The sequence below is a fragment of the Eleginops maclovinus genome, chromosome 4 (genome assembly GCF_036324505.1).
Source record: "Eleginops maclovinus isolate JMC-PN-2008 ecotype Puerto Natales chromosome 4, JC_Emac_rtc_rv5, whole genome shotgun sequence".
In the NCBI taxonomy this organism is placed as follows: domain Eukaryota; kingdom Metazoa; phylum Chordata; class Actinopteri; order Perciformes; family Eleginopidae; genus Eleginops; species Eleginops maclovinus.
The window spans coordinates 24332876-24357414 of NC_086352.1; the positions used below are offsets into that span (position 1 = coordinate 24332876).

Consider the following 24539-nt stretch of genomic DNA (forward strand, 5'->3'; position numbering starts at 1 on the left):
ACTGGCCAGAAGATGTCACCATTTTCTACAAAACGACCTTTGATGCTGTACAACTTTTTGCAACCCTGTGCGTCATCTTTTTTATCAAGTCTTGAAACTCATTTTTGAATGTTAGAAAATGATGCACATAAAAGTAGATATGGGGGAGTATTGGTTTGTTATATTTAGTCAGAAACATACTTCTGTAACACCAATATATGGAGATAGAACATCTACATTATTGTACATTTTTGAACATGATTATCTGTAAGAGTGGTATCTTCTAACAGTAGTCAGTCAGCAAGACAAACTGCTGTGGGCAGAGACTTGATGTTGCCTTCAATAGATCATGGCTGTCCTGCCAAACAGCAGCTGTTTATTAGAAGGAGGTATTTAATGCATCCATCCAAAACACGCGCACGCACGCACGCACGCACACACAGACAGACAGACACACACACACACACACACACACACACACACACACACACACACACACACACACACACACACGCACACACAATGTATTCCCCGGTTCCCGTCAGGTTCAGTTCAGAGACGGACTGAGGAATTGCTTCGCTCTCACTCCTCGCTCGGTTCAACATGGACTCAGTGAATTTGCTGTTCTTCCTGGCAGTCAGCGCCTTCACTGTGAAAGGTAAGCTGTCAATGTGCAAATTAAGTCTTTAAGCATGGACCATTTCAATCGGGAAGGTTTTTTTGGGACTCGTTGCGTTGCATGTTATTAATTAGACTGGATCGATTTCATCCTAACCATAATTACATAGTTTACTTGTTGTGCCAAATACGGAGTTTAACGGACATCAGATGAATCAGAAATAATCAGATATCCTTTATTAGTCAAACAATACATAAAAAGGACAACATTTACATCGCTGAAGCCGCGGCACAATGCAGAGAAAAGGCAAAACTAAGATGTGTCTAACTAATTAAATAAAGAGGCAAGCACACGTTAATAAAATTGACATCACCAACATTATATAAATAAGTATAATCATTGTAAAAAAAAGTAAGTGATCATATAAAACTTGTGAGAGCCAATAAAATGTTTACATTGTCGTCTAAAGAGGCAGATGGAGAGAATTCGTTTTAGTGTCTGCATGTGCATACACATCTAAATGTCTAGGCATATGCGGTTCTATAAACCCTTTGTCCATCTCTTTGACATTATTCAGGCTGTTCAATTTGATACAAAGGCAAAAAGGCTTTACTTTTTTATGCCACAAATCAGCAGCACACAGTATTTGCAACGCCACAGAAATGTTCCTTTTGTGGTCTGACAGTAATGTCTTGTACTGTATTGCAGAAAAATCGTAGGACAAAAACACACATCGATGAAATTTGATTACGGCTGGTGAGGTTCGCAGGGGGCAGATACAGAGCATAGTGGCATGGACAAAGACAAGCTTTCAGCCAATCTGTCAGTCTTTTTTTTATGAAAGAACCGGATACGACACAGAGAAGGGGAATAGGGAGATGCCTTCAGACAACAAGATCTCTGCCAAATCATTGGGATAATGTGCTTCTCATAGGTGGTTTAGGATAATTGGGCTTTATTGAAGTGAGTAAATGCTGCCAACAATGGACCATAACTCAAGAGGGGAGACGAGGGTGTGTTAAAATGAGGGGCAGCAGCTCTTGATTTGCTGAATCCAGTCCAGGTAGTGTATTTGGATAATTGCCTGAGCTGCATTTGTTTCACCACCTTAGACCTTGGTAAAAAAAAATCCACTCTGACATTGACTTTGATTTAACTATAAAGTCCTCACCAAACATTATATTAAGTGCAAAATAATTCTGTGGGTGTTTTAAGTGCAGATACAAACCTATGTCTAAACTGAATGCGGATCAAAATTGTCTTAGAGCTGAGAGGGCCACCGCAGGAAGTCTTTGGTCACCTGTTGTGACATGGAGCTGGACTGATGGGACTGTAAAGATGAGCAATGCAGGGAATAAGAATTGAGCAAGATAACAAACAGAAAAAGGTGTGATAATAACACAGGAAGTTTGGCAGGGATTTGATGTAAAATGGGGCTGAAATGTTTCTTTGGCTCAGACTCATCATTGAACATAAAAGTATAATGGGTTACACTTCCTCTTGTCCAAAAACGACTATACCCAGGTCATATATTTTGTTGAGTTTTGTGTTTACATTATCCAAAATGTTTCGGATAATTTTAAACCAAAAGGAATTCTTATTCATTCAGTTTCTGTGCACGGACTGCATTCTTCCTGTAATAGCAACATATTTGCAATGTCCTTGCATGTGTCAGTGTTATAGGTTTTCTTACAAGCTTTCATACATTACATTTGTATCCATTTTTAATCTCCCATGATCCACCACTTCACCACCTAACTCTTTTTTGAGACAAATAGGACAGGATTCGGAATTTGGTAAAACTGCATATAATTGGGACTGTGTTTTGGACGTTGGGTTACCCGTATCACGACACATCTTACCTGCACAATAGCTCTGAAGTCCCAGTCCCTGCTACAACATGTAACCCTGAACTATATTAATTCACTCAATATATGTTTGGGAACTGGCAAGAAATGTGACTTTATAGCAACTATCCTACAGGTTTTGAGAATATTCACCAAACTAAAAAAATTACACTTACAGCATATGTGTTAGTGAAGTGTAGCGCTCCGGTACACTAGCTCTTTTTTTGTTAAGAGATTTTTAAGGTACATTTACTTTCCTGGATTCTTTGTCTTTTGTAGTTTCTCTTCAAGGGGCACAGCAGCACAGACTTTACCATGACCTGATGTCTAACTACAACCCACTGGTGAGACCAGTCGGCAATGACTCTCAGTCTCTGACCGTTCACTTCGGCTTAACCCTCATGCAGATCATGGATGTGGTATGTTAATAATGACTCTCCACACATATCACCTATCATACATATCGGCAAGGTGGTGTTATGGTGATATAAAGATTGTTTTGTTTACTTCACAGCAAAATATCAACTTTTATGTGTAAGAATGTTCACTTTTTCAATATTGGTAATGAGTCAAAACTAGCAGACATTTCTTTGGCTCCAGTTATCTTCCATGCACATTTATTCATTTTGGATCATTTAAGTCTTACAGTATGTGATCGTCTTTAGGTCCTAAATTCTAAGTGTAATTGCTTTACGGCTGTTGCTGCTTTACAGTCAATTCTTTCTCCATAACCACAGCTCTGAGAACTTATGATTCCTCCATTGTAAAATTTAAATTGAGATATACCTACAAATAACAGATTATTACATCATCATTTTCCGACAGGATGAGAAGAACCAGGTTTTGACAACCAACATTTGGCTACAACTGGTAAGACTTTTCTCTTACAACTATAGAAACGTTTAGATGCACAACCGTATGGCCAGGTATTGTATTTTTTAAATGATGAATCAATCTATTGATGGCTACACCCTGGTGTTTTTTTGGAAGGGTTATGTGACTATTTCTTGGATGTGACTTCTTGGAGTACTAATAGCTGCATCAAGCCCCCACACACACCTAAACTCATCAATTGATGTTCTTACAATTCCATTCATATAAGCTTAAATGTTGATCAGTTATCTTTAGAGGTGCTTCCAGGTGGGTTTTGTAACCTGTGGATGGAGAAATGCTAGCTATTTTATTTCTGTTTACAGTTTTTATTCTAAGCTAGTTTATATTTGCTGTACAGACATGCTACTTACATTGTGAATAAAAGTTCCAACTATGCCTTAATTAAGCTTTTTACCTGGTATTTGGTTTGTGCATGTATTCATAATGAATGTGCAGATATTGCCTGATAGTTTTATTGGTACCCAGTCTTTTTTCATTTCAGCCCCCACATTTTCCACCCTTTATCATGAACGCAGCACACATTGTTTATCACAGCTTCTCTATTGTGTGACACTAGCTCCCTGCAGCTGCCCTGTCAGCAAGCTGTATCAGGGCTGTTTGGTCTGCTTTAAATCACCACGTGGAATAAGAGCAGCAGCCTCCTTTAATCTCTCTCATTCTCCATACCTCACACAATCGACTTTGGTACAAACACAAGATTACATGGACAATATTCAAAGCAGCATCTCTATAAGTGTCAGGATAGCATGTGGTGCCTTAGTATACTTCAATTGACTCTCGGAAAGACAGTTCCAATTTCTTAAAGATGTTTATCTCTAAACGTCCCTTTGTGCCATTAAATACAGTTCTGTAAGGTTACAGAAGCACACAGTTCATAGAAAGAGAAGTGCTCAAAGTTTTCTGTTTTTAAGATACTCAGATATTGGCTCAGCATTGGCTCCCGAATAATAACAAATAAGGTCAGAATTCTCCTGTTTAGCGTATATTAGCTTGTGTAGTTTTAATAATTATCTCTAATTATTAACATAGTGTGACCAGCACTCTACGTAAGCTATCAACTCGAAATATACCTTTAAAAAAATACGTTAATTTAATGATTTAATAAGGTCGGGGCACCACTCTCTAATAAGAGAGAAAATAGATAGCTTTATTACTTTATATCAGTGTCATATTCTGAAAGTCGGAGTTTACTCTGTGAACAGCGGCTGATTTACCTCACACACAAAAACACATACACAGGTTCTTTATAAATGAAGCATTTATTAACTAACTAAGATTAAACAACACTAAAGAAAACATATATCATAGAATAATATGAATGGCAAATATAGGAAAGGAAGGTTTACACAATATAAATGGACAGTGAATCAGATTGGTTTGGACAAATACGGAAAGTATGGTTGAAACTCTTAACAGCTGAAAGATGCAGGAAACTATATGGTTAGTTTTATACCTTAATCTAACCTGAACTTAATAGCTAAAAATGAGCACAACCCAAGTGTAAGGAATCGCTGTTGCCTTACGGATGGGTGATCGGTTTAGTTGCAAAGAGGAGAGTCCGTTGAAGTTAAGTATTCTAAGACTTAAGAATGTAACTTAAACTGATAACTTAAGAAGAATAAAGGAGGGGAGACAAAAGGAGTTGCCCTGGGGGGTCCTTGGGGGGCATCACAGGGTCTGGACTTAAAGTGATGAGAGGAAGAGGAGATAAGTGAGCTTAAGAGCACGGAACAGAGTAAGAGCATAACTTTGAATCTGCTTTTATAGCTTGAGAAAAGGGGGGTTGGCTTCATGTCATACTCCTCCCAATTAATCAAACTGATCAAAGTGAGTTTCCTTAAGAATGTACTTTCTGTATATGAAAGAGTTGTTTTAAATGTCTAACTCTCCCATATCTGACATCTGCAACGTTTTAGCTGTTAATAAAGTCTAAACACAATACAGATCGAACGAAAATGACCTTAGCTTCAAAGTAACTTCATTTTAACAAAATAACACAATTAAATCACCAATCCTCACCAACATGAAGCAACATGAAATCATACAATTCTCATACATCAAAATGCATAGGCGAATACCTGCAAAACAAGGATTTATGGAATAAAAGATTACATGTGAATGAAACTCAATCTGTCTTTCTTTTGGGTGCAAAGCAGATGTTCTTATCCAGCATCTGCTTGACCTCTTCCCCCCTGACCGGATGTCTGGGGTAGGGGTTAAAGAGGGCATCCAGTCATTTGAACACTCAAGTCTTTGTTTATCTAATGGCAAAGCTCCTTTGTTGCTTTACGATGTCTGTGATGAAACTGGAGGTCATTGTCCATGAGACCTCAGGCCTCCTTCACGCTACACCTGTTAACCTATAAAATCTTACATGGACTAGCTCCTCCCTATCTGTCATCATTAATAACCCCGCGCATATGTACCAGGTTACCACGATCCCATAATGCCAGTCTCCTTTCCATCCCCAGAATTAACAAAACATCAGTAGGTAGCAGAACCTTTTCCTTCAGAAACCACTTCTTAGGAATCGTCTTCCCACTCAGATCAGAGAAGCAACTTCAGTTAATTCAGTCAAAACAGACTCAAAACACACCTCTTCTCATCTGTCTACCTTGTCAACTAGTTTCGATGACCTAGTATCCATCCTCAGTAGCATAACTTCTGTGTGGTGTAGCATACACATCTAATGTCACTCATTTTTTTGCAAACAAATCAAACCATAGATGGCCATAAATTAAGTTATGTGTATTAAAAATGGAATGACACAGGGAAAAAGTATTGAACACATGAAGAAAGGGAGGTGCAAAAAGGCATGGAAAGTCAAGACACAAGCTGAAATCTATCAGTAATTAGAAAGCAATCCTGCCCCTTGTCAGTGCAAATTAATATCAGCTGGTTCAGTCCAAACTGATGGCCTATAAAAAGGTCTCTCATTACCAAGGTGTCACACAAGAAAGATCTCATGATGGGTAAAAGCAAAGAGCTCTCTCAAGACCTTTGCAACCTTATTGTTACAAAAACCTACTAGTCTAGACGGATTTCAGAAAAAAGGCCTTTTATAAGAAGTAAGGAGCATTTATGGGTACAAGTCGGGAACCGGCCTACCTTACATATTTCAAGGGTGCTGAGTCCAAAAAAACCGGTACCCGGGTGAAATTTTGAGGTTTTGACCTTCTAATTTGCATATTAAAATGGCCGCCAAATTGCCCATCTTGCACAGTTATTGGACCATTTCCTCCTAGTTTTTTTTGTAAGTAGGCAATCAAGATGAGGAAATTAAGTTTCTAGATCGATAGTCAAGGGTCAAACAAGGATATAGTGGAGGCTCAGTGCCTTTTTTATGTATATATATATGCAAAATACCAACTTTTAAGGTGAAATTAAGCATTATTTGTGTCATTTTTTAAGGCCGACATAAATATTAAATAAAAGTTACTCTGAAATTTTCCCTGTTGATATGACATATGATGTACACCATATTATATGATAACAAAGAAAAAAATCCATTGCAAGTTGTCTGAGATTTCATGTTTTTTTTTTTTTTTTTTTTGCAAATTAAGCATTTGTTCTCTAAATTCTAAGACGGGAAAAACCCAGGTGAATAGGGAAAAATATTCAAAAAGAGACCACCATGAAACGTACCAAGTTGAATATTTAGATCAGTACATAGCATGGTCAGTCCCATCGCTGAGGACCCTTTGCCTGAGGTGAATTAACAGCAAAGAGGATCGTAACAGTTTCACACGCTTTGGTAAGTTTCCTGCTTTTTGATTTTTTTAGACAAAAAATGTCAATATTCCTTAGTTATTGATTGAGCTTGTTAACCCTATTTATCCAAAATGATACTTTTTCAACCATAGTGGGTCAAAATTGTGTATTTCAATGATATTGAGATGGCTAGCAACTGGGAGAAAACTAGCTAACAGTTAGCTAACAGTTTTGGAGGGGAAAAAAAACAGCTAGCTAGTTTTTTTTTCTTCCAGTTGTGCCCTAAAGATGACCACCTCTGTTGATACAAGTTTATTTCTTATAATTCCAACCCAAACATAGCCCTGTGGCAGCATAAATCCCCCTACTTTCTAGCTAGCTAGCTAGCTAACAAGCTATCATAGGGCAATGGATGCTGGGGAGTGACTGCTGTGACAGGGCTAGATTTGGGGGGAGGAATTATCAAAAATACATGTGTCAACAGAGGTGGTATTTCATCTTCACTCCTTCAGCTGGATGTTGCCGTACTTCATGCGATATGACCACCTGAACTATGCAAGATGGGGGCCAGTGTATATTGCTGAGATGCACCAACTCCCAGAACCTGTACTATCTGAGTTCCAAAGAGGCAACTTTGTTGTGAAGCGGTCCGATCAACGATTCAACCAGGTCGATCCAGACCAAGCAATGGAGTGGATCAACGGAACAGGGAAAAAAGGAGGGGGATCATTGGCATTACTAAGACACCTTCAGCCCTTTCCAGATGGACACTCTCCTACAACATGAGGTCCCATGTAGCAGAAGAGACACATTTGATGTTCAGCAACACACCTGAGAAAACCTACGTCCACAATGAAGCTACCAAATCCCGTGAAAAGAGAGACAACAGAGACGAAATGGCATTGGTTTTAGTCTTCAAAGGGTTCAAGGTGTTTGATTCAGTCTCCTCAGGCTCATTGCAAAATCTCGCCACGAAAGACGTTGCCACAGAGGCTATCCAAAGCTCATTACTTTCTGCCAAAGACCTAGGACAAGAAAAAGTGAATTCATTCATTGAGAAAAGGATGATTGTTCCTGAGGACAAAGATAAACCAGAGGTCCCAATCCATGCAACCCTACATAAGAGCAAAGCTAAAACATTTGCATCTCTGTATGAAGTGGCCAAAAATCCTAAAATCAAAGACAACAGAACTGTCATAAAGGCTGACCGAAACATTCTCAAACGCCTTGTTACGGCCTATGAGGCAGGTCGTCCAGTTGACTTACCAGCTGTCCTAAAACACGAGCTTCTGCCAGTTCCCATATCCCTTGCTGAAATGAATGGGACACTTCGCACTGGAAACAAGTCTGTATTAGTAAATAAGTTAACTGAAGACATAGTCTGTCCTGAGGCTATTGAACTTCCCGACATGTCATCTTGTCTCATCATAGATGGACAGGCACTTGTGGTTGCCCTTGGAAAGCCAGACAAAGCAGTAACATTTGGGGATCTGGCCGACACATTTGTCAGAGCAGTGTTGAAAGCAGGATGTTACTATAAAAGGATAGACGTTGTGTTTGACAGATACAGAGAAGAGACCATCAAGGGTGCTACCAGGACACGACGCACAAAAGCAGCTCAACCAATCAGACGACTTGTTGAGGGTCGTGATGTGCCTCTTCCAAAAAACTGGACCAATTTCCTGTCCCTCCCTGACAACAAAGCTGATCTTGCCAATCTACTCTCTGAAGAACTATGTGCTCAGGCACCGGATGATAAAGAGATAGTAGTTGCTGGTGGGTTCAGAGACGAAGAGACGGAGGTTAGGTCATCAAAAGCAACAACCAACCTGACTCATCTGAGAGCCACACACGAAGAGGCAGATACCCGATTGGTATTACATGCAGTGCACTGCCAGTCAGACACAGTAGTCGTGTCATCTAGAGACACTGATGTACTTGTGATTCTCGTTTCCCATTTCCCACACGTAGCATGTAAAAAACTCTGGCTGTTGTCTGGTACCACAAGGAAGCCACAATATATACCAATTGATGCTGTTTTTAACAAACTGCCAAAGGATTCAGCACCAAGCCTTGTAGCATTTCATGCACTAACTGGTTGTGATACCACATCATACATTGCAAGTCACACCAAAAGTACATCATGGAAAGTCTGGAAAATGCACCATCAATTGCTCAGCAACCTCGGAATTGGTGATCTCACGGAGGAGACTCAAAGATCTTCAGAGGCTTTTGTCTGCAGAATATATGATGTGCATAAAACAGACTCTGTTGATGCAGCAAGGCATATACTTTTCTCCAGGACAGGTAAACCAGAAGCAATGCCGCCTACAAGCGATGCGCTCCACTTCCATCTGCTGAGAGTACACTACCAGGCAATGGTTTGGAGAAATGCTCACTATGCCACACCTGAGCTTCCTTCACCCTTGGACATGGGATGGAAAGATGGTGATTCAGGACTACAGCCCATTCTTATGTCACAGAACCCAATACCTGAAAGTTGCCTGGAAATGATCAGGTGTGCCTGTAAAAAACAATGCACAACACGCCAGTGCAAATGCCGAAAATCGGGGCTGTTATGCACTGCAATGTGTACATGTCAGAGTGATGACCAATGTCCTTGTTTAAATGTGGAGTTGTAGTCCTCAAGCATACCAAGGCAATGGGTAACCAAAGAACTTGGAAAAGGACTGCAGAAAGAAATACTAATCAAAATGAAATTCCAAAGACAAATGGCACACAAGCAAACTAGAAAGGTATAAAAACAATTTACCAAAACAAGTGACCTATGGAACTTACAGAAGACAGATGAAAGCAAAGCAATTCAGCTAGAAACATGAAAGAAAATATACAGAAACAAGATGTGATCTGTAGAACTGTTCAAGGGAAGTTTCATGTTTTTTTTTTCCCTATTCACTTGGGTTTTTCGATGTTTGAATTAAGAGCATTATGCTTTGTTTGCATAAAAAAATGAATTCTCAGACAACTTGCAATGGTGTTTTTCTTAGTTATTATGTAATATGGAATACATCACATATCATATATACACTGGGAACATTTAAGAGTGATATTGACTGAATATTTATGTCGGCCTTAAAAAATGACACAAATAATGCTTAATTTCACCTTAAAAGTTGGTATTTTGCATATATATATACATAAAAAAGGCACTGAGCCTCCACTATATCCTTGCTCTGACCCCAGACTATAGATCTAGACACTTAATTCATCATCTTTGATTGCCTACTTACAAAAAAACTTGGGGAAAATGGTCCAACGACTGAGCAAGATAGGGAGTTTGGCGGCCATTTTGATATGCAAATTAGAAGGTCAAAAACTCAAAATTTCGCTCGGGTACCGGTTTTTTTGGATTCAGCACCCTTGAAATATGTAAAGTAGGCCGGTTCCCAACTTGTACCCATAAATGCTCCTTACATTCACTTTTTGGGTACATCCCGTCTAGTCTATACTGATGGCATTGGTTACAGGAGGATTTCTAAACTCATGAATGTTCCAGTGAGCACTGTTGGGGCCATAATCCAGAAGTAGAAAGAACATCATTTCAACATAAACCAGCCACGACCAGGTGCTCCTCACAAGATTTCTGACAGAGGAGTGAAAAGAATTATCTGAAGAGTCGTCCAAGAGCCAATGACCACTTGTGGGGAACTTCAGAAAGACCTGGAATTAGCAGATACAATTGTTTCAAGGAAAACAATAAGAACGCAAGACTCCATTGCTGAAGAAGAAGCATGTTGAAGCTCTTTTAAAGTTTGCTGCACAACATTTACACAAGCCTGTGAAATACTGGGAGAATATATTCTGGTCAGATGAGTCCAAAATTGAACTCTTTGGATGCCATAATACACACCATGTTTGGAGGTCAAATGGCACTGCACATCACTCCAGAATCACTATACCAACAGTGCAGTTTTGAGGTGGGAACATCAGGGTGTGGGGCTGTTTTTCAGCACCCAGCACTGGCAAACTTCATATAATTGAAGGAAGGATGAATGGAAAAATGTACAGAGACATTCTTGATAAAAATCTACCAGGATGATGAAGATAAAACGAGGGTGGACATTTCAGCAAGACAATGATCCCAAACACACAGCCAAGGAAACTCTCAATTGGTTTCAGAGAAAAAAAAAACAAGGCTTCTAGAATGGCCCAGCCAATCACCTGACTTGAATCCAATAGAAAATCTATGGAAATAACTAAAGATCAGAGTTCATAGAAGAGGCCCACGGAACCTTTTGTGTGGAAGAATAGGCCAAAATTACACCTGAGCAATGCATGCGACTAGTTTCTCCATACAGGAGGCGCCTTGAAGCTGTCATTACCAACAAAGGCTTTTGTACGAAGTATTAAATACATTTCAGTAAGCTTGTTCAATACTTTTCCCCTGTCATTCCATTTTAATACACATAACTTAATTTATGGACATCTATGGTTTGATTTCTTTGCATGTGTGGATTGCATGGGTTGTTACCGACATCTGATGAAAATGTCATGTCAATAGCACCTTTAGAAATATATTTACTGAGAAAAATGGTGACGTGTTCAATACTTATTTTACCTGCTGTATATATATATATATATATATATATATATATTATATTTGGTTTTTGTCTTTATATTTGCTTGCTTTGTACAGCCCTTTGAGGCATTTGTTGTGGTTTGGGGCTTTAATACATTTTGATTTGATTTGATTCAGATATGGTGAAAGATTTCCTACTTGTGTTTTAATGTACAAAAAGTGTCTAAATGTCAGCTGAAGTTACGAATCTATAACCTGTAGTCTATTTATATGTATTGTAAATCACTCAAAGATTTACAGTATTACGTACAGTATTCATACAGTTTGACCAGCATAAAATTGTGGAAAATCTGAATTCCCTCCTCAGATGTCGCTAGACCTGACACGCGATTGTACTAAGTTCTTGTAGCATGTCACTGCATTATGTTACCCATAGCTGCTGTCACATACATTTATATTACCCATTATAGTGGCTGTCACTGCTTTTACGAAACACACTAGTGGTACAGTGAATCCCAGGTTGACCTTCCTAACGCAGAGCCAGGTCATGTTATGTTATATATGTGAAATATGAAAAGTACATTATGTTTTTGCATCCCGCAGTACTGGGATGACCATTACCTCCAGTGGAATACATCAGATTATCCAGGTGTGACCAATGTGAGATTTCCTGACAATCTCATCTGGAAGCCAGACATCCTGCTGTATAACAGGTAGGTATTGTGAAGAGCCATTGGCTTAGTGCTGCACTGTAATTGGATATGCATGGTGTCAGACTCAGCATGCATGGATTGTCCTCTGCACAATACAATGGGGAGGATCTCAGAGGGATGATGTGGAGTATGTTCTATAATTATAAACAACCATTACAATGTCACTGGTTGTTATTCTTTAGACACAGACAAAAGGATTTTTCTGAAACATAGGTGAATCAATTGTTTTGGCTCTGTTATCTTGTTTTAAAGGTGTGTAAATAGAATAACAATAGTGCCTTAAGATCACAACAAACAGATCATTCAGGTTACTTAAGAATAATTGTGAAGTGGCATTTACAACTGATGGTGAATAATTTGTGGCATTCACCATAATTATATTAAGATTTAGATTTAAATCTTTCATATGAACAACATTTAGTCTAATAAAACATTTGAAATAATAGTTTAAATAAATAATTACTATCCATTACATTACCCGAAATATGGTTTAATACCTTTTGACTGACTGCTTGATTTGTTATGTTTACATCTGCTGATTTCTGTCAGCAGGACTTTAAGCTCTGTGAAGTTCCTCTTTTTGCTCTTGATATTTTTGTGGATGAAGGTTTCCCACATGAGAAGCAAACAGGAAGTCTTTAGATAGCCTTTTTCATAGTTTTTTTTAATGATCATAAAATCTAATAAATGAAGCATATGGCAACTTAATATAAAGTTAACATTTTTGAGTTTCTAATAGATCCCTTGTACGATCAAACCTTAATTGTTTCCTTTTATGTTGCTATACACAAGCAGTTCACAACATTTTTTTTTCAAAATCCAAAATAAGATACAATATAACAGCTTTATTTCACACCAGATCGCCTTGAGCTCTCCATGAAATAAAAAGTTCTCAGAATAAAATAAATACGATATATATTCATGTGGCTAAATGTCAGAAGGAACTGAAATATTCAGGCTTCTGCTCTTGTTTCCTGAGGTCTGCAGAGCATCAGACCCCATGTTGTCACAGGACTCATTCAGGAGATCCTGCAGGGAGAGACCCTCATGCAGAACAAGCAAGATTTATAAACCCTACTATTGCACAAAACAAACCTAAGCCTTGTTCCTTTTTGAACAAGAAGCAAGGTTATGTGTATTTTTTAAATCTATGCATTAACGTCTGCGACAAATGTGGAAGATAGTAACAGATAAAGTATTTTTTTCTTTACTTTGAACATTTAATGGTTTATGAAAAAAATTTGCTATAGTAAACAATGTTGACTGACACCACTCATGCTGTCAGGTAAGCCGTGTTTCAGGCAGAACTGTTTACACTTCGAGGTTAATGGCACTCTGCAGTTTAAATATATTTAGTACAGTCTAGACATGGGCTTTGGAGTAGTTCATCATTTAGACAAATTAATAAAGGGAGAGCATTTTATTATATAATGGAAAATGCTATACTGATCATCATTAATCAATCTTTGAAAGAGTGATTTGAACAAATCACTTCAGAGGCATTGTACTCTCCCAGTCACTAATAAATGTCCAGCAGTGGCTCAGTCAGTAGGGGCTTGGACTGGGAATCGTAGGGTCGCCGGTTCAAGTCCCCTAACAGACATGAAATATGGAAAGTGGACTGCTACTTGGAGAGGTCCCAGTTCTGTGTTCCCCTTGAGCAAGGCACCGGACACCTCCCCATTGCTCCCCGGGCGCTGCACGATAGCTGCCCACTGCTCCTAGTACTAGGATGGGTTAAATGCAGAGGACTAATTTGAGTGTGTGCTCTGCTGTGTGCATGTATGTGACTAATAAAGAGGGTTTCATCCTCCGATTCTATCTATCTATCTATCTATCTATCTATCTGCTGTGTGCATGTATGTGACTAATAAAGAGGGTTTCATCCTCCGATTCTATCTATCCTAAATGGGAAGGGCAAAGCACTTCATTTGTCATTGTCCATCTGAGGAAAGCCTTCATTTCAGAGTCTTTTAATTAGTTGCTGCTCAAAGTTAGTCTGTTTCCCTTCAACTTCAGCTCAACCGTGATTTCACTCTCGGGAGTGTATTTAGGGAAAGTGAATCAGGAGGAGAATGAAAATGAATAACCATCTCCGGGGACATGTTGCATCTCTTCTGGCTCCGCGTGTACCTGCTGCTATAATGACAAAAAATATCCAAAACCAAATTGTTCTGCTTGCTGTGTGTGGCTCATCCAAATTGGTTTTGCATCCTCATGATTCAAAGTGGGTCTGTCAAAGGTTATATCACTGTATAAATGTATTCAAATGTTTTCCACTGAAGCTGCACTGTGGTTTACTTTATGTTGTCCACAGTGCTGATGAAAGATTTGATGCTACGTTTCACACCAACATTTTGGTCAACTCCTCGGGCACCTGTTCCTACTTACCTCCAGGTAAGAGCTATAAAATCAGTTCTTACAGGTCAGTATCAGACAAAAACAGGTTAGAAATTGTAAGACTGCTACTCGTTTTAGGAAACACCTTACTGTATGTTAACAGCTAAACTGACCACATAACCATAACTAGCCCAGATAATGGAATGTAGTGATGAGGTCTTGAGCGCACAGTAATAGTTAGAGGTTTAAAGAAGAAATAAATGTTATACAAGATTTAGAAAACTCTTAGAAAAACAACAGAACATGAAGTTAAAGTCCAACTAAAATTAATGTAATGTTTTAAACTCCTGTGTCCTGAAAAATTGCAATTTCATGTTATTTTCTGATTTCATGGCGACCTGAAGATTGATTTATAGATTAAACATAATTGACTGGGGACTAAATTAAGAAATGAATCTGTCTCGATTTCAACGCATCTATGAATTTTTTATATTTATATGCTGTGGCAGGATGGCTTTGGCATGCCGTAAAACCTTTGTCCCATAAAACAGATATATTAGCATGCCAGCTATTTATTTCCACCCTGCACATTAGTTGCTGCACTTTATGAAGAGCTCTAACTATAATTGTGTGCTCCAGATAATGCTCTTTCAGCAATACGGTGGCCCTGAAGTGCAAATGAAAACAACATTTCATAAAACACTACGACATTTCATAAAACACAACAACATTTCACAAAACATAACGACATTTTATAAAACACAACAACATTTCACAAAACACTACGAGATTAAAACAATTACAGAAAGGGTATTCTTTTAGGGAGAACACTTCTTGTTTGTGATCGGACAGAGCTAGCCGGAGAAACTCTGCTGTGATTGGTTGTTTGACAGCGCTACGTCTTTCCTGTTTGGTCCTACTCAGCTGTGCATACATTTTAAAATGAGTTGGAAAAAATGGAAGAAGAGATGGATATCTTAAGGGAATATTTGAACAAAGGAAATACATATGAAGTTGTCGTCGACATGCTGTCAACCCATCACAACATCAACCTGTCCCTTAGAACCCTGAAAGTGTAGTTAAAAGAGTTTGGTCATTTGTGCAATATAATAAATGTTGTATTTTATGAAATATTGAAGTGTTTTGTCAAATGTTGTTTGGCACTTCAGGGTCACCATACCTTCATCGTGTTTGTACAACAGCAGCAGGAGTTATGTGGCCCTCAATAGAGTTGTCACTTTCATAGTTTGCTTCAAAACTGTTTCTTTATGTTAGATATATCAAAGGACACAAGCTTTTAGATGAAACATAACTATCTTGAGGAATAAAATAAAACCACAATCAATGACTGACAGTATTTTGACTCAAACATAAAAATACATTTTCATGAAAATGTTGATCAATTTTCACAAAACAACGTATTACAGTAGTTCCTCTCAAAGGTGCATTTATTAAACAGACACACTCCTGCAGCTTATGTTATAGAATTCTCATTTCCACTAAGGTCTTTTGGGAAATTGGCTTTCCCCAATGAATGCTTTGAACCTCAGTAAAGCCATCACTATCAGCATATAAATGTTGGCCGAACTATCCCTTGAATTCATGTGGGTTTTGGTTGTATTTTAGGAATTACGTTTGTTGACATTTTAAGAAAAGATTGAAACCACTCATATCTATCTTATTTTAGCATAACATCCATTGAACCGGCTCGTCCAAAGGTATAGAAATCCGCCTGCTCCAGCTTACACCTCTAACCCCCATTGCACAGTACATATTGTTTATTTAATCTGTGCTACAGTTTTAGCTTTAATTGGGAATACATGTTGGCAGATTATCTCTTTGTCGGGAGCAGCAACTACCTGTCACCTTGTTTACAGTCTTTATGCTAAGCCAAGCTAACTTGCTTCTGAATATTTTAGTGGTGTTAATTAGTTTTAAAGTGCCAATAAGTATATTTCCCTAAATTACCTTTACTGTTATTATGATCCCTTTGTGTTTAAAATGTTCAATAACAGTAATTTAGTGTCATATGCTTCAAACACATAGATCACACCACGCGCTCTGTTACTGATGCTTTAATCAGTGCTGCTTTCCTCTTGAACAAGCCCTGTCGTGGATCTAAGACCTTAAACACTCACAACATTAGGACAATAGAAACACATTAAGACACGGACACAGAAATGAATGAGGTTAAATATTATATTGTTACGTAACAAGCATAATAACGTGAAAACACCCCGTTGCTCCCAAGCAGTCAAACTCGCAGTGTCTCCCAATGGATGGAAGAATCGTACAGGTTATATAGGGAGACTTCCCTCCTTGAACGCACACACACATTCCAATCTTCATATGTTAGCCTGCCCAGTGAACGTGTTACAGATGTGTAGGTTACTTTCTCTTGACCTTTCAGGCACCAGCCTTACTCCGAGGATATACAATGTCAAAGATGTTGAGATATTGCACACATGGCGTATACACTGAGGCCTCTTCTTATTAACCCTCTGAATGACACTTGGTCCTCATATAATTCAATACATTGAACTTAGTAGATTGCATTAACATTCCCTCCTTTTATTACAAATAATATTCTTGCAAATAACCTACTGAGTTCTGCCCTTGAAAGTCCAAAAAAAACCGTTCTGAAACATACTTATCAAATGGATAATTATCCTACTCACTGGCAGAAATCACAAGTTACATGCATCTGCTCACAATAGCCAAAAACACACCTTTTTAATTTTGACTTAAAAACTGGAAGAAAAGACTAATGCACTAATATACTCTCATTGAATGGAACATCATTTAGGAATATGAAAAAAATAAAACTCTGTTTGATTAAAGAGGAAAAAATCTAATTGTCCCATCCAGGTTTAACAAATATCATGTAAATGACATAACTAATAACAGGGTGATTGTAGTTGCTAATCATCAATAACATTGAACTTAGATTGCATTAACAGCCCCTTCTGGCTCACTTCTGCCTGTCTCTGTGGTCTTAAAAGACAAATGGACCCATCTGTGAACTTTAACACACATACACACACATGCATGCAAGGGAACACATTGTAGGCTTTCCTGTCACAGCTGGTGATTACTGCTCTCCCTGGCAGGCCTCGCCGTAGCATCTCAATCAATACTTGCGTTAATAGCTCCATCATTGAATTTCTTCTCGTTGATTGCCTCTGTCTCAAGCATACTGTCTCTCAGCTTTTCAAAATTAATCTTCATTGAATGTCGTATTGTTGCAAAATAGCCGCCACTTGAGCTCAACTCAACTGCATTAATTGGGTAAACTGTATGCAGATGGGACCTCTACATCTGTTCCACATAATTTCCTGATAACATGTCTTGGTTCAGTGCAGTCAAAAACAGTCATTCCATTTTTTCTGCTCCCCTTCTCTATTATTTCCCTTCTGAGGTTTATCATCTTCATGGCACTGAGAGAGAGGCGAGAGACTTTGTTTACTGCCGACGTCTCATATCTTTCTTGAATATGGATGGAAATGATTTTGGTGCTTGTCTCTCCTGAAGTATTACCGGCCACCTTCATCTCATTGTCGTATTGGATTTTTTTACTCTCCTTCAGATGGATGGCACTTGAGCTCCATATCTTTATGGAGTAAAACCTCTCTTGCTGCCTCTCTAACTGCTGGCCCTTTTTCGTTTATATCTCCCCCTTTTACCTTTGGTCTATATAAGTTGAATCTATATCAGAGCTCTGATTATAACTATATCTATTTCTGTGTGTCTTAAGTATCAGGGGAGGTATCGTACACTGTATCAAAGAAAGTGTTCCTCAAATGTTTCTCCCCCTCACCAGGCATCTTCAAGAGCACCTGCTACATTGATGTTCGCTGGTTCCCCTTTGATGTCCAGAGATGTGACCTGAAGTTTGGCTCCTGGACATATGGGGGCTGGTCTCTGGACTTGAAGATGTTGGAAGCGGACATCACAGGCTACATCGCTAACGGAGAGTGGGATCTTGTCGGTAAGAGGAGACCGCTAGCCTGTGAAGTGCAGTGGATTAATATTCTAAATTAAGAAATTGCTCCATAGCTAACTGTGTTTTGTTTTGTTTCAAAGGGGTTCCAGGACGAAAGAACGAGCGTTTCTATGACTGCTGCGAGGAGCCGTACCCGGATGTCACCTTCACCGTGGTGATGCGCAGACGGACGCTCTACTACGGCCTCAACCTGCTCATCCCCTGTGTTCTCATCTCCACCCTGGCCCTGCTCGTATTCCTCTTGCCTGCTGACTCTGGGGAGAAGATTTCACTAGGTTAGGAATACACACACTCACACAAACACACACTTTTCATTTTTGGTGCAGCACAACTTTCGGCTGATTTTGTCTTAATGATGGTTTGACATTTTAAGTTTTCAGCCATTTCATTAATTAGTGGCCATAAAAACAGCAATACAATATATTTTTTTCTCTACATATAAAAGAGGTAGAATATTACATCCCTATTGCTTTTGTAAGGAGATTTACAGGACCCACTTTTACTAGCCTTATATGTGGATTTCAGTTTTGATACCTTTTTCCACCTCAGCAAGCTGCGGTGCAATACTCACTCAACTGTATTGTCAATAAATGCACAAATAACTCACACACATACTATTCCATACTATTGAATTCTGCCTTTGCATTGGTAATTTAATGTGTATCGTAGCTATTCAGCGTACTTGATATATTTGTCCAGATCTGCCCTACACGCAGTGGTTCAGATCCTGATGTAACATCAGAGTTGACATGTTGCTTGTGTTACTTTTTCACATCTGACCCATAACATTCTTAAATTATTGATGTTAAGTGCTTTAGTGAGCTGAAAGATTTTTTGCAATTCATTGACTTTTTACTGTAACCTAACAACATTACTGCAAAAACAACACAAACCTTTCAACCATTAATGCTGCCATATTTTTGGATTTCATATTAAATGTTTAAAGGCTGCATGGCTTCATGCGATGTTGACTTGACTTTGTTTAAATGCAGTTCAAAGACTACAGGTTAAGACTTAGAAAATCATAATCTAATTAAAACTTTTACAGCCAAACTTTTCTTTTATCTTCTTTTATCTACAATTATTGTTTGTCCAAACCCATTTGTCTCCTGGGTAATCAGTAATTCTGTGAAAAAAACAATGTTTCTTTCATTTATCCACTTCCTCTGTGGCCTCGTGAGGTAATCTGAAAATCAGCACTGAGTGACTGAACTGTCAGTGGACCGGGAAAACGGTATCATTTTATCTCAATTGTCACAGTTGACTTGAATGTCTGAGCCCATTTCATGCATAAATTACACAAGCTTTGTGGAGACAGTATCTGTGTGTGTGTGTGTGTGTGTGTGTGTGTGTGTGTGTGTGTGTGTGTGTGTGTGTGTGTGTGTGTGTGTGTGTGTGTGTGTGTGTGTGTGTGTGTGTGTGTTCCATATGTTGGTATCAGTAGAAAGAGTGGGGGTGTTGTTTTATATACAGCTTATGCCTCCTTCAAATCACTACAGTCCGGTGTCACATCTAGGTCCCTTCATTACCAAAAGTGCTTTAGAGTCAGATCTGTGTGTGTGTGTGTGAGTGTGTGTGTGTGTGTGTGTGTGTGTGTGTGTGTGTGTGTGTGTGTGTGTGTGTGTGTGTGTGTGTGTGTGTGTGTGTGTGTGTGTGTGTGTGTGTGTGTGTGTGTGTGTGTGTAGGTGTGTGTGCTCTCACATATTTACTGGAATATGAAATCATTATATTATTATCCCATCCACAAATTGACATTATCATTTGAGAATGGGTGAAAACTAGTTGAGTAATGTGTTTTTGTGGCTGCTTTTATTCACTGATTTTATTCAGATAAAATTGCTCTATAGAGAAAATCATGTTTGTATAATGCACAAATGGATCAGCAGTATTATTATTATGTATGTGTGAATATTTTCTATCATAGCGTCTGTAACATATCTCTGTATTAAGTGTTGTAAACAGTTGCTTATGATCTAAGTTTCATCAGCAATACTTTGTTCATGTTTTATAGAATCCTCCTCGTTTGTTCCAAGGGTTGGTTAATTTTTTTAATAGCATGATAAATAAAATGAAATAAAATATTTATAGATATAACATTATATAATCAAATTAAAGGTAGCTGTTACATTTGGTTTCCAGAGATGTCCAATGTACATCAGCATTCCTATACTGAATTAAGATGTGACTTAATCCTGCTGAGAAGTTCAGGCTTATAGTGAGACAGCCGAAGAGCCAGTGGCTTAACGAGGTCAGCTCATTAGTGAAAACTCTGCTCACAGGTATTCTACAGAAAGCCATTTTCTCTCTGTGCTTGCACCTTCTCAGGTGTTGTAGTCAGCGACCGTGACACATTATAAGCTACCCCGTCACATTTGGCTTCGATGCAGTACCCAATTTGTGGAAGAGTAACATCACAAATACACGGAACAAATTGGGGGAATATACACAAAATAGGAACAAAATGAAAACAACAAAAAGGATCTCTGTATATTACAAAACATGTGTATTCATAACACTGAAAATCTGGGAATAGCGCACTTAATCTTCTGCATATTTTAACAATGTGGGGATGTGTTTTTCACTGAGCTACAACATCAAACCTACGCAGACCTTTAACATCAAAGAATCACGAATCCCTGTCATTACTGTGTTATTTTAATACTTTTCTTAGCATTTAATAGTTTTGTTGTGAAGTGCTTACTAAGATTTGGTCTCCTTGCCAGGCATTACTGTCCTGCTCTCCCTGACTGTCTTTATGCTGCTGGTTGCAGAGATTATGCCCGCCACATCGGACTCGGTGCCTTTAATAGGTAAGCTGGGTGCCATGGTTGTCATCGGCTATCAATGGGAAGACAGTGGTGAAAATGTTGTTACTCATATTTTATCAGCGTCTCATGTCACAGTATAACTTCAGTAGTGTCACGAGCCAACCATCACATGGATATTTTTTATTCAGAGATTTGAGGCACCATATTTAAAAAAAAATTGAAATGCACATTTGTTTCATTTCTCTGAGACACATAAAAAAGTGTGCTCGAGGCAAGAAGGGATTTTTTCTCTCTGTGAGCCCTTTTACACATACTGATAAAAGGGTTTTATGCTGCTTATTCTTTCATGTAATGTTACCTGCATATGCATGACACAAGTTTTTGTATAAATTCTAACCATCTCCTCTGTTTCTCTTTCACCCAGCTGAGTACTTTGCCACCACTATGGTCATTGTTGGTCTATCTGTTATTGCTACAGTTCTTGTGTTACAATATCATCACCATGACCCTGATGGAGGCAAGATGCCAAAGTGGGTGAGTGTCGTTTCATGTTACACAATTATCTGTCACTTATACAGTTACCCCATTTACAGTATTTTAGTCATTTCTATCTACAGTAACCACACCCCAAAACTGTGGCGTGCATTATGATTAACTATGGAAATTAGCTTTGATTAGGCTGCTTTTATTAGGTTAAGCCGATTTAGCTTAACTTACAGTAGTTTATTAGGATTAATATGCATTTGCTTGTGTAAGACACTGTTTCCACCAAATGATATCTTAACATGAAATGTGCTCAGAGGTATTAAAGTGATCAAATAAGCTAAACTTTGTTATACAAATATTCACATATAGTGTTTTTTTCCAAATGTTTTCCTATCAATGAATGGTACAACACAAACATGTGCTATTTAATATACCTTCTGTCATGAACTGATCTGTCGAATGAACTGTAGGCCATACATTTTAATTTGTTTAGCGTGAAACCAATAAAAAACCTGCTATTTTCTGGGGAAATGATTTAATCACTGATTCATCGTGATTGGACTGTTTGGGAAAAGTGTTGGTTTCATCTCAAGCACCTCATGAAATGAAGAGCTGATTGGGCTTCTGTGAGAGTGAACGTGTATGTGTTAATAAATGATACATATAGAGGGAAAGATGAAGACTAACCATTTTTTATTCATTACTGTTTGATCCTAAAGACCCGTGTAATTCTCCTGAACTGGTGTGCCTGGTTCCTACGTATGAAGCGCCCGGGTGAAGAGCGGGTACGTTCAGCCTGTCACAACAAGGCTCCACGGAGCAGCCTGACCAGCATGGAGCTTAATGCTAGCACCTCTGCCTCCCAGTCCACCAATGGCAACTTGCTCTGTGTTGGTGTCCGTGGCCTGGAAAGCCTCCACTATTCTACAGTTGCCACCTCTCCTGAATCTGGAGTCCTCTGCGGGCGGCTGGTTGGCCGAGCAGGTGAGGAGGAGATTCTTCTCCCTACAGGTCAGGGCCCCTCTGCAGGCTGCATGGAACCAGAGATGAACAAGATCCTTGAAGAAGTGCGTTACATTGCCAAACGCTTCCGTGACCAAGACGAGGACGAGTCTGTGTGCAATGAGTGGAAATTTGCTGCGGCTGTTATCGACAGGCTTTGTCTCATGGCTTTCTCTCTCTTCACCATCCTCTGTACCATTGGCATTCTCATGTCAGCACCCAACTTTGTAGAAGCCATTTCTAAAGACTTTTTCAACTGAAAAAAAAAACCTAAACCAATCTTCCTTATGACAGATTGCCATTTTTAAACTCATGGGGCAGGATTTCGATAAGTGATAGGTAATTGGGGCTTGTATTTTACCTAATATTAAACTAAAATTGAAGTCAATATGTTAAAGTTAAAATTAAGGATTTAAGGCAAAGTGTATGTATGACATAACAAGCTTGACTTTTATATGATACAGTCTAATAGCATATTAAATGGAAAAACCCATTGTACTGTTTTAACATGAAAATACTAAGCATTGTTTAACTGTTGTAATTTGCTAACCTACAATGAATGCTACTGTTTTGTGTTATGTAATGTTGCCTGTGCACTATTGTTCATCATAATGCATCTAATCTCGCTAAAATCTACTCTATGTACAAAACAGAACAGCTACAGTACCTCCATATAGTATATCTTGTACTGAAATATATTTGTTGCATCATATGAGTACTTGTATATGGAAAACAGTTATGCGTGTTGTAAGTTGGCTTTCTATTAATACAAGTTGTATTGTCATAAGCATAACCTCGTTCCTTTGTCTTAATTATTGCGTCTAAATTATTTGTATCGTAACATTCTTTGAAAAAAACCTGTCAAGTCTGCTTTTTCAGGTTGAGTCAAATTTATGATTTTTGTAATATGAAGTTTAACAAATAAATGTATTTTTTCTATTTGAAAACATGAACCACATAAAAAAGATGTTCTTGCTGTACAGGTGCCACCTACATTCCAACACATGGTATAGAGATATTGAAGTGCTAAAGTAATTCTTATTCATGTCACACAAATTGCCATTATTGATTTCATCGTTCTATGTAGTAAACACCACCTCATTATAGAGGAACCTAAATATTTAATGGTAAATAGTGTTTCTATAAAGTTCTAACTGAAGGCACCTGCATTTGTTTAAGTCACACAACTGCCATCTAGTGACTGAACTTAACAGGTACACCCAATTGCACATTTACACGTAAACCACGAAAGAAGTGTTTAATGAAAAGCTGAGTGTAACTATAAATTCATATTCAGAAATTATCTTTTTGACCAAATTATGGCGTATTTATTATATGATCACACATTAAATAATCGTGCACAGAATTCATTATACAAAATAAAATCCAAATAATAAATAATAACAAAACAAAAAATCAAAAAGGAGCACTTGAGAATATATTTTTTAAAGAAAGTCTCTAATAGTGATAACCTCGTGCATTTCTTGAAATTATTTTTGGGGAAATTTGGATGAATAGGCCAAATTGGTTTAAAATAACAGCTCATTATTGTTGTTTCATAAATCATACAAGCTGAGAGGAACCTTGATCCACAGCACGGGTTTTTTCCCCCGGAAGGAATGAAGTGCTGCCACGCA

At 38.3% G+C, this 24539-nt stretch overlaps 1 protein-coding gene across 1 annotated transcript; it reads left to right on the plus strand.

Moving 5' to 3' along the window:
- The first annotated feature begins 469 nt into the window (after positions 1–469).
- Positions 470–23641, plus strand: chrna7a (cholinergic receptor, nicotinic, alpha 7a (neuronal)). The gene is made up of 10 exons (XM_063882521.1): positions 470–637; positions 2725–2864; positions 3271–3315; positions 12194–12303; positions 14621–14700; positions 18464–18631; positions 18727–18921; positions 21370–21456; positions 21839–21948; positions 22620–23641. Exons 1-10 carry the CDS (start codon positions 583–585, stop codon positions 23160–23162), a joined length of 1533 nt encoding a protein of 510 aa, XP_063738591.1. The 5' UTR covers positions 470–582; the 3' UTR covers positions 23163–23641.
- Positions 23642–24539: the final 898 nt, after the last annotated feature.

Coding starts and splice junctions, on each gene's coding strand:
- chrna7a (XM_063882521.1), top strand. CDS start 583: ATGGACTCAGTGAATTTGCTGTTCTTCCTGGCAGTCAGCGCCTTCACT. Junction 638..2,724: donor CAGCGCCTTCACTGTGAAAG/GTAAGCTGTCAA, acceptor TGTCTTTTGTAG/TTTCTCTTCAAGGGGCACAG. Junction 2,865..3,270: donor TCATGCAGATCATGGATGTG/GTATGTTAATAA, acceptor ATTTTCCGACAG/GATGAGAAGAACCAGGTTTT.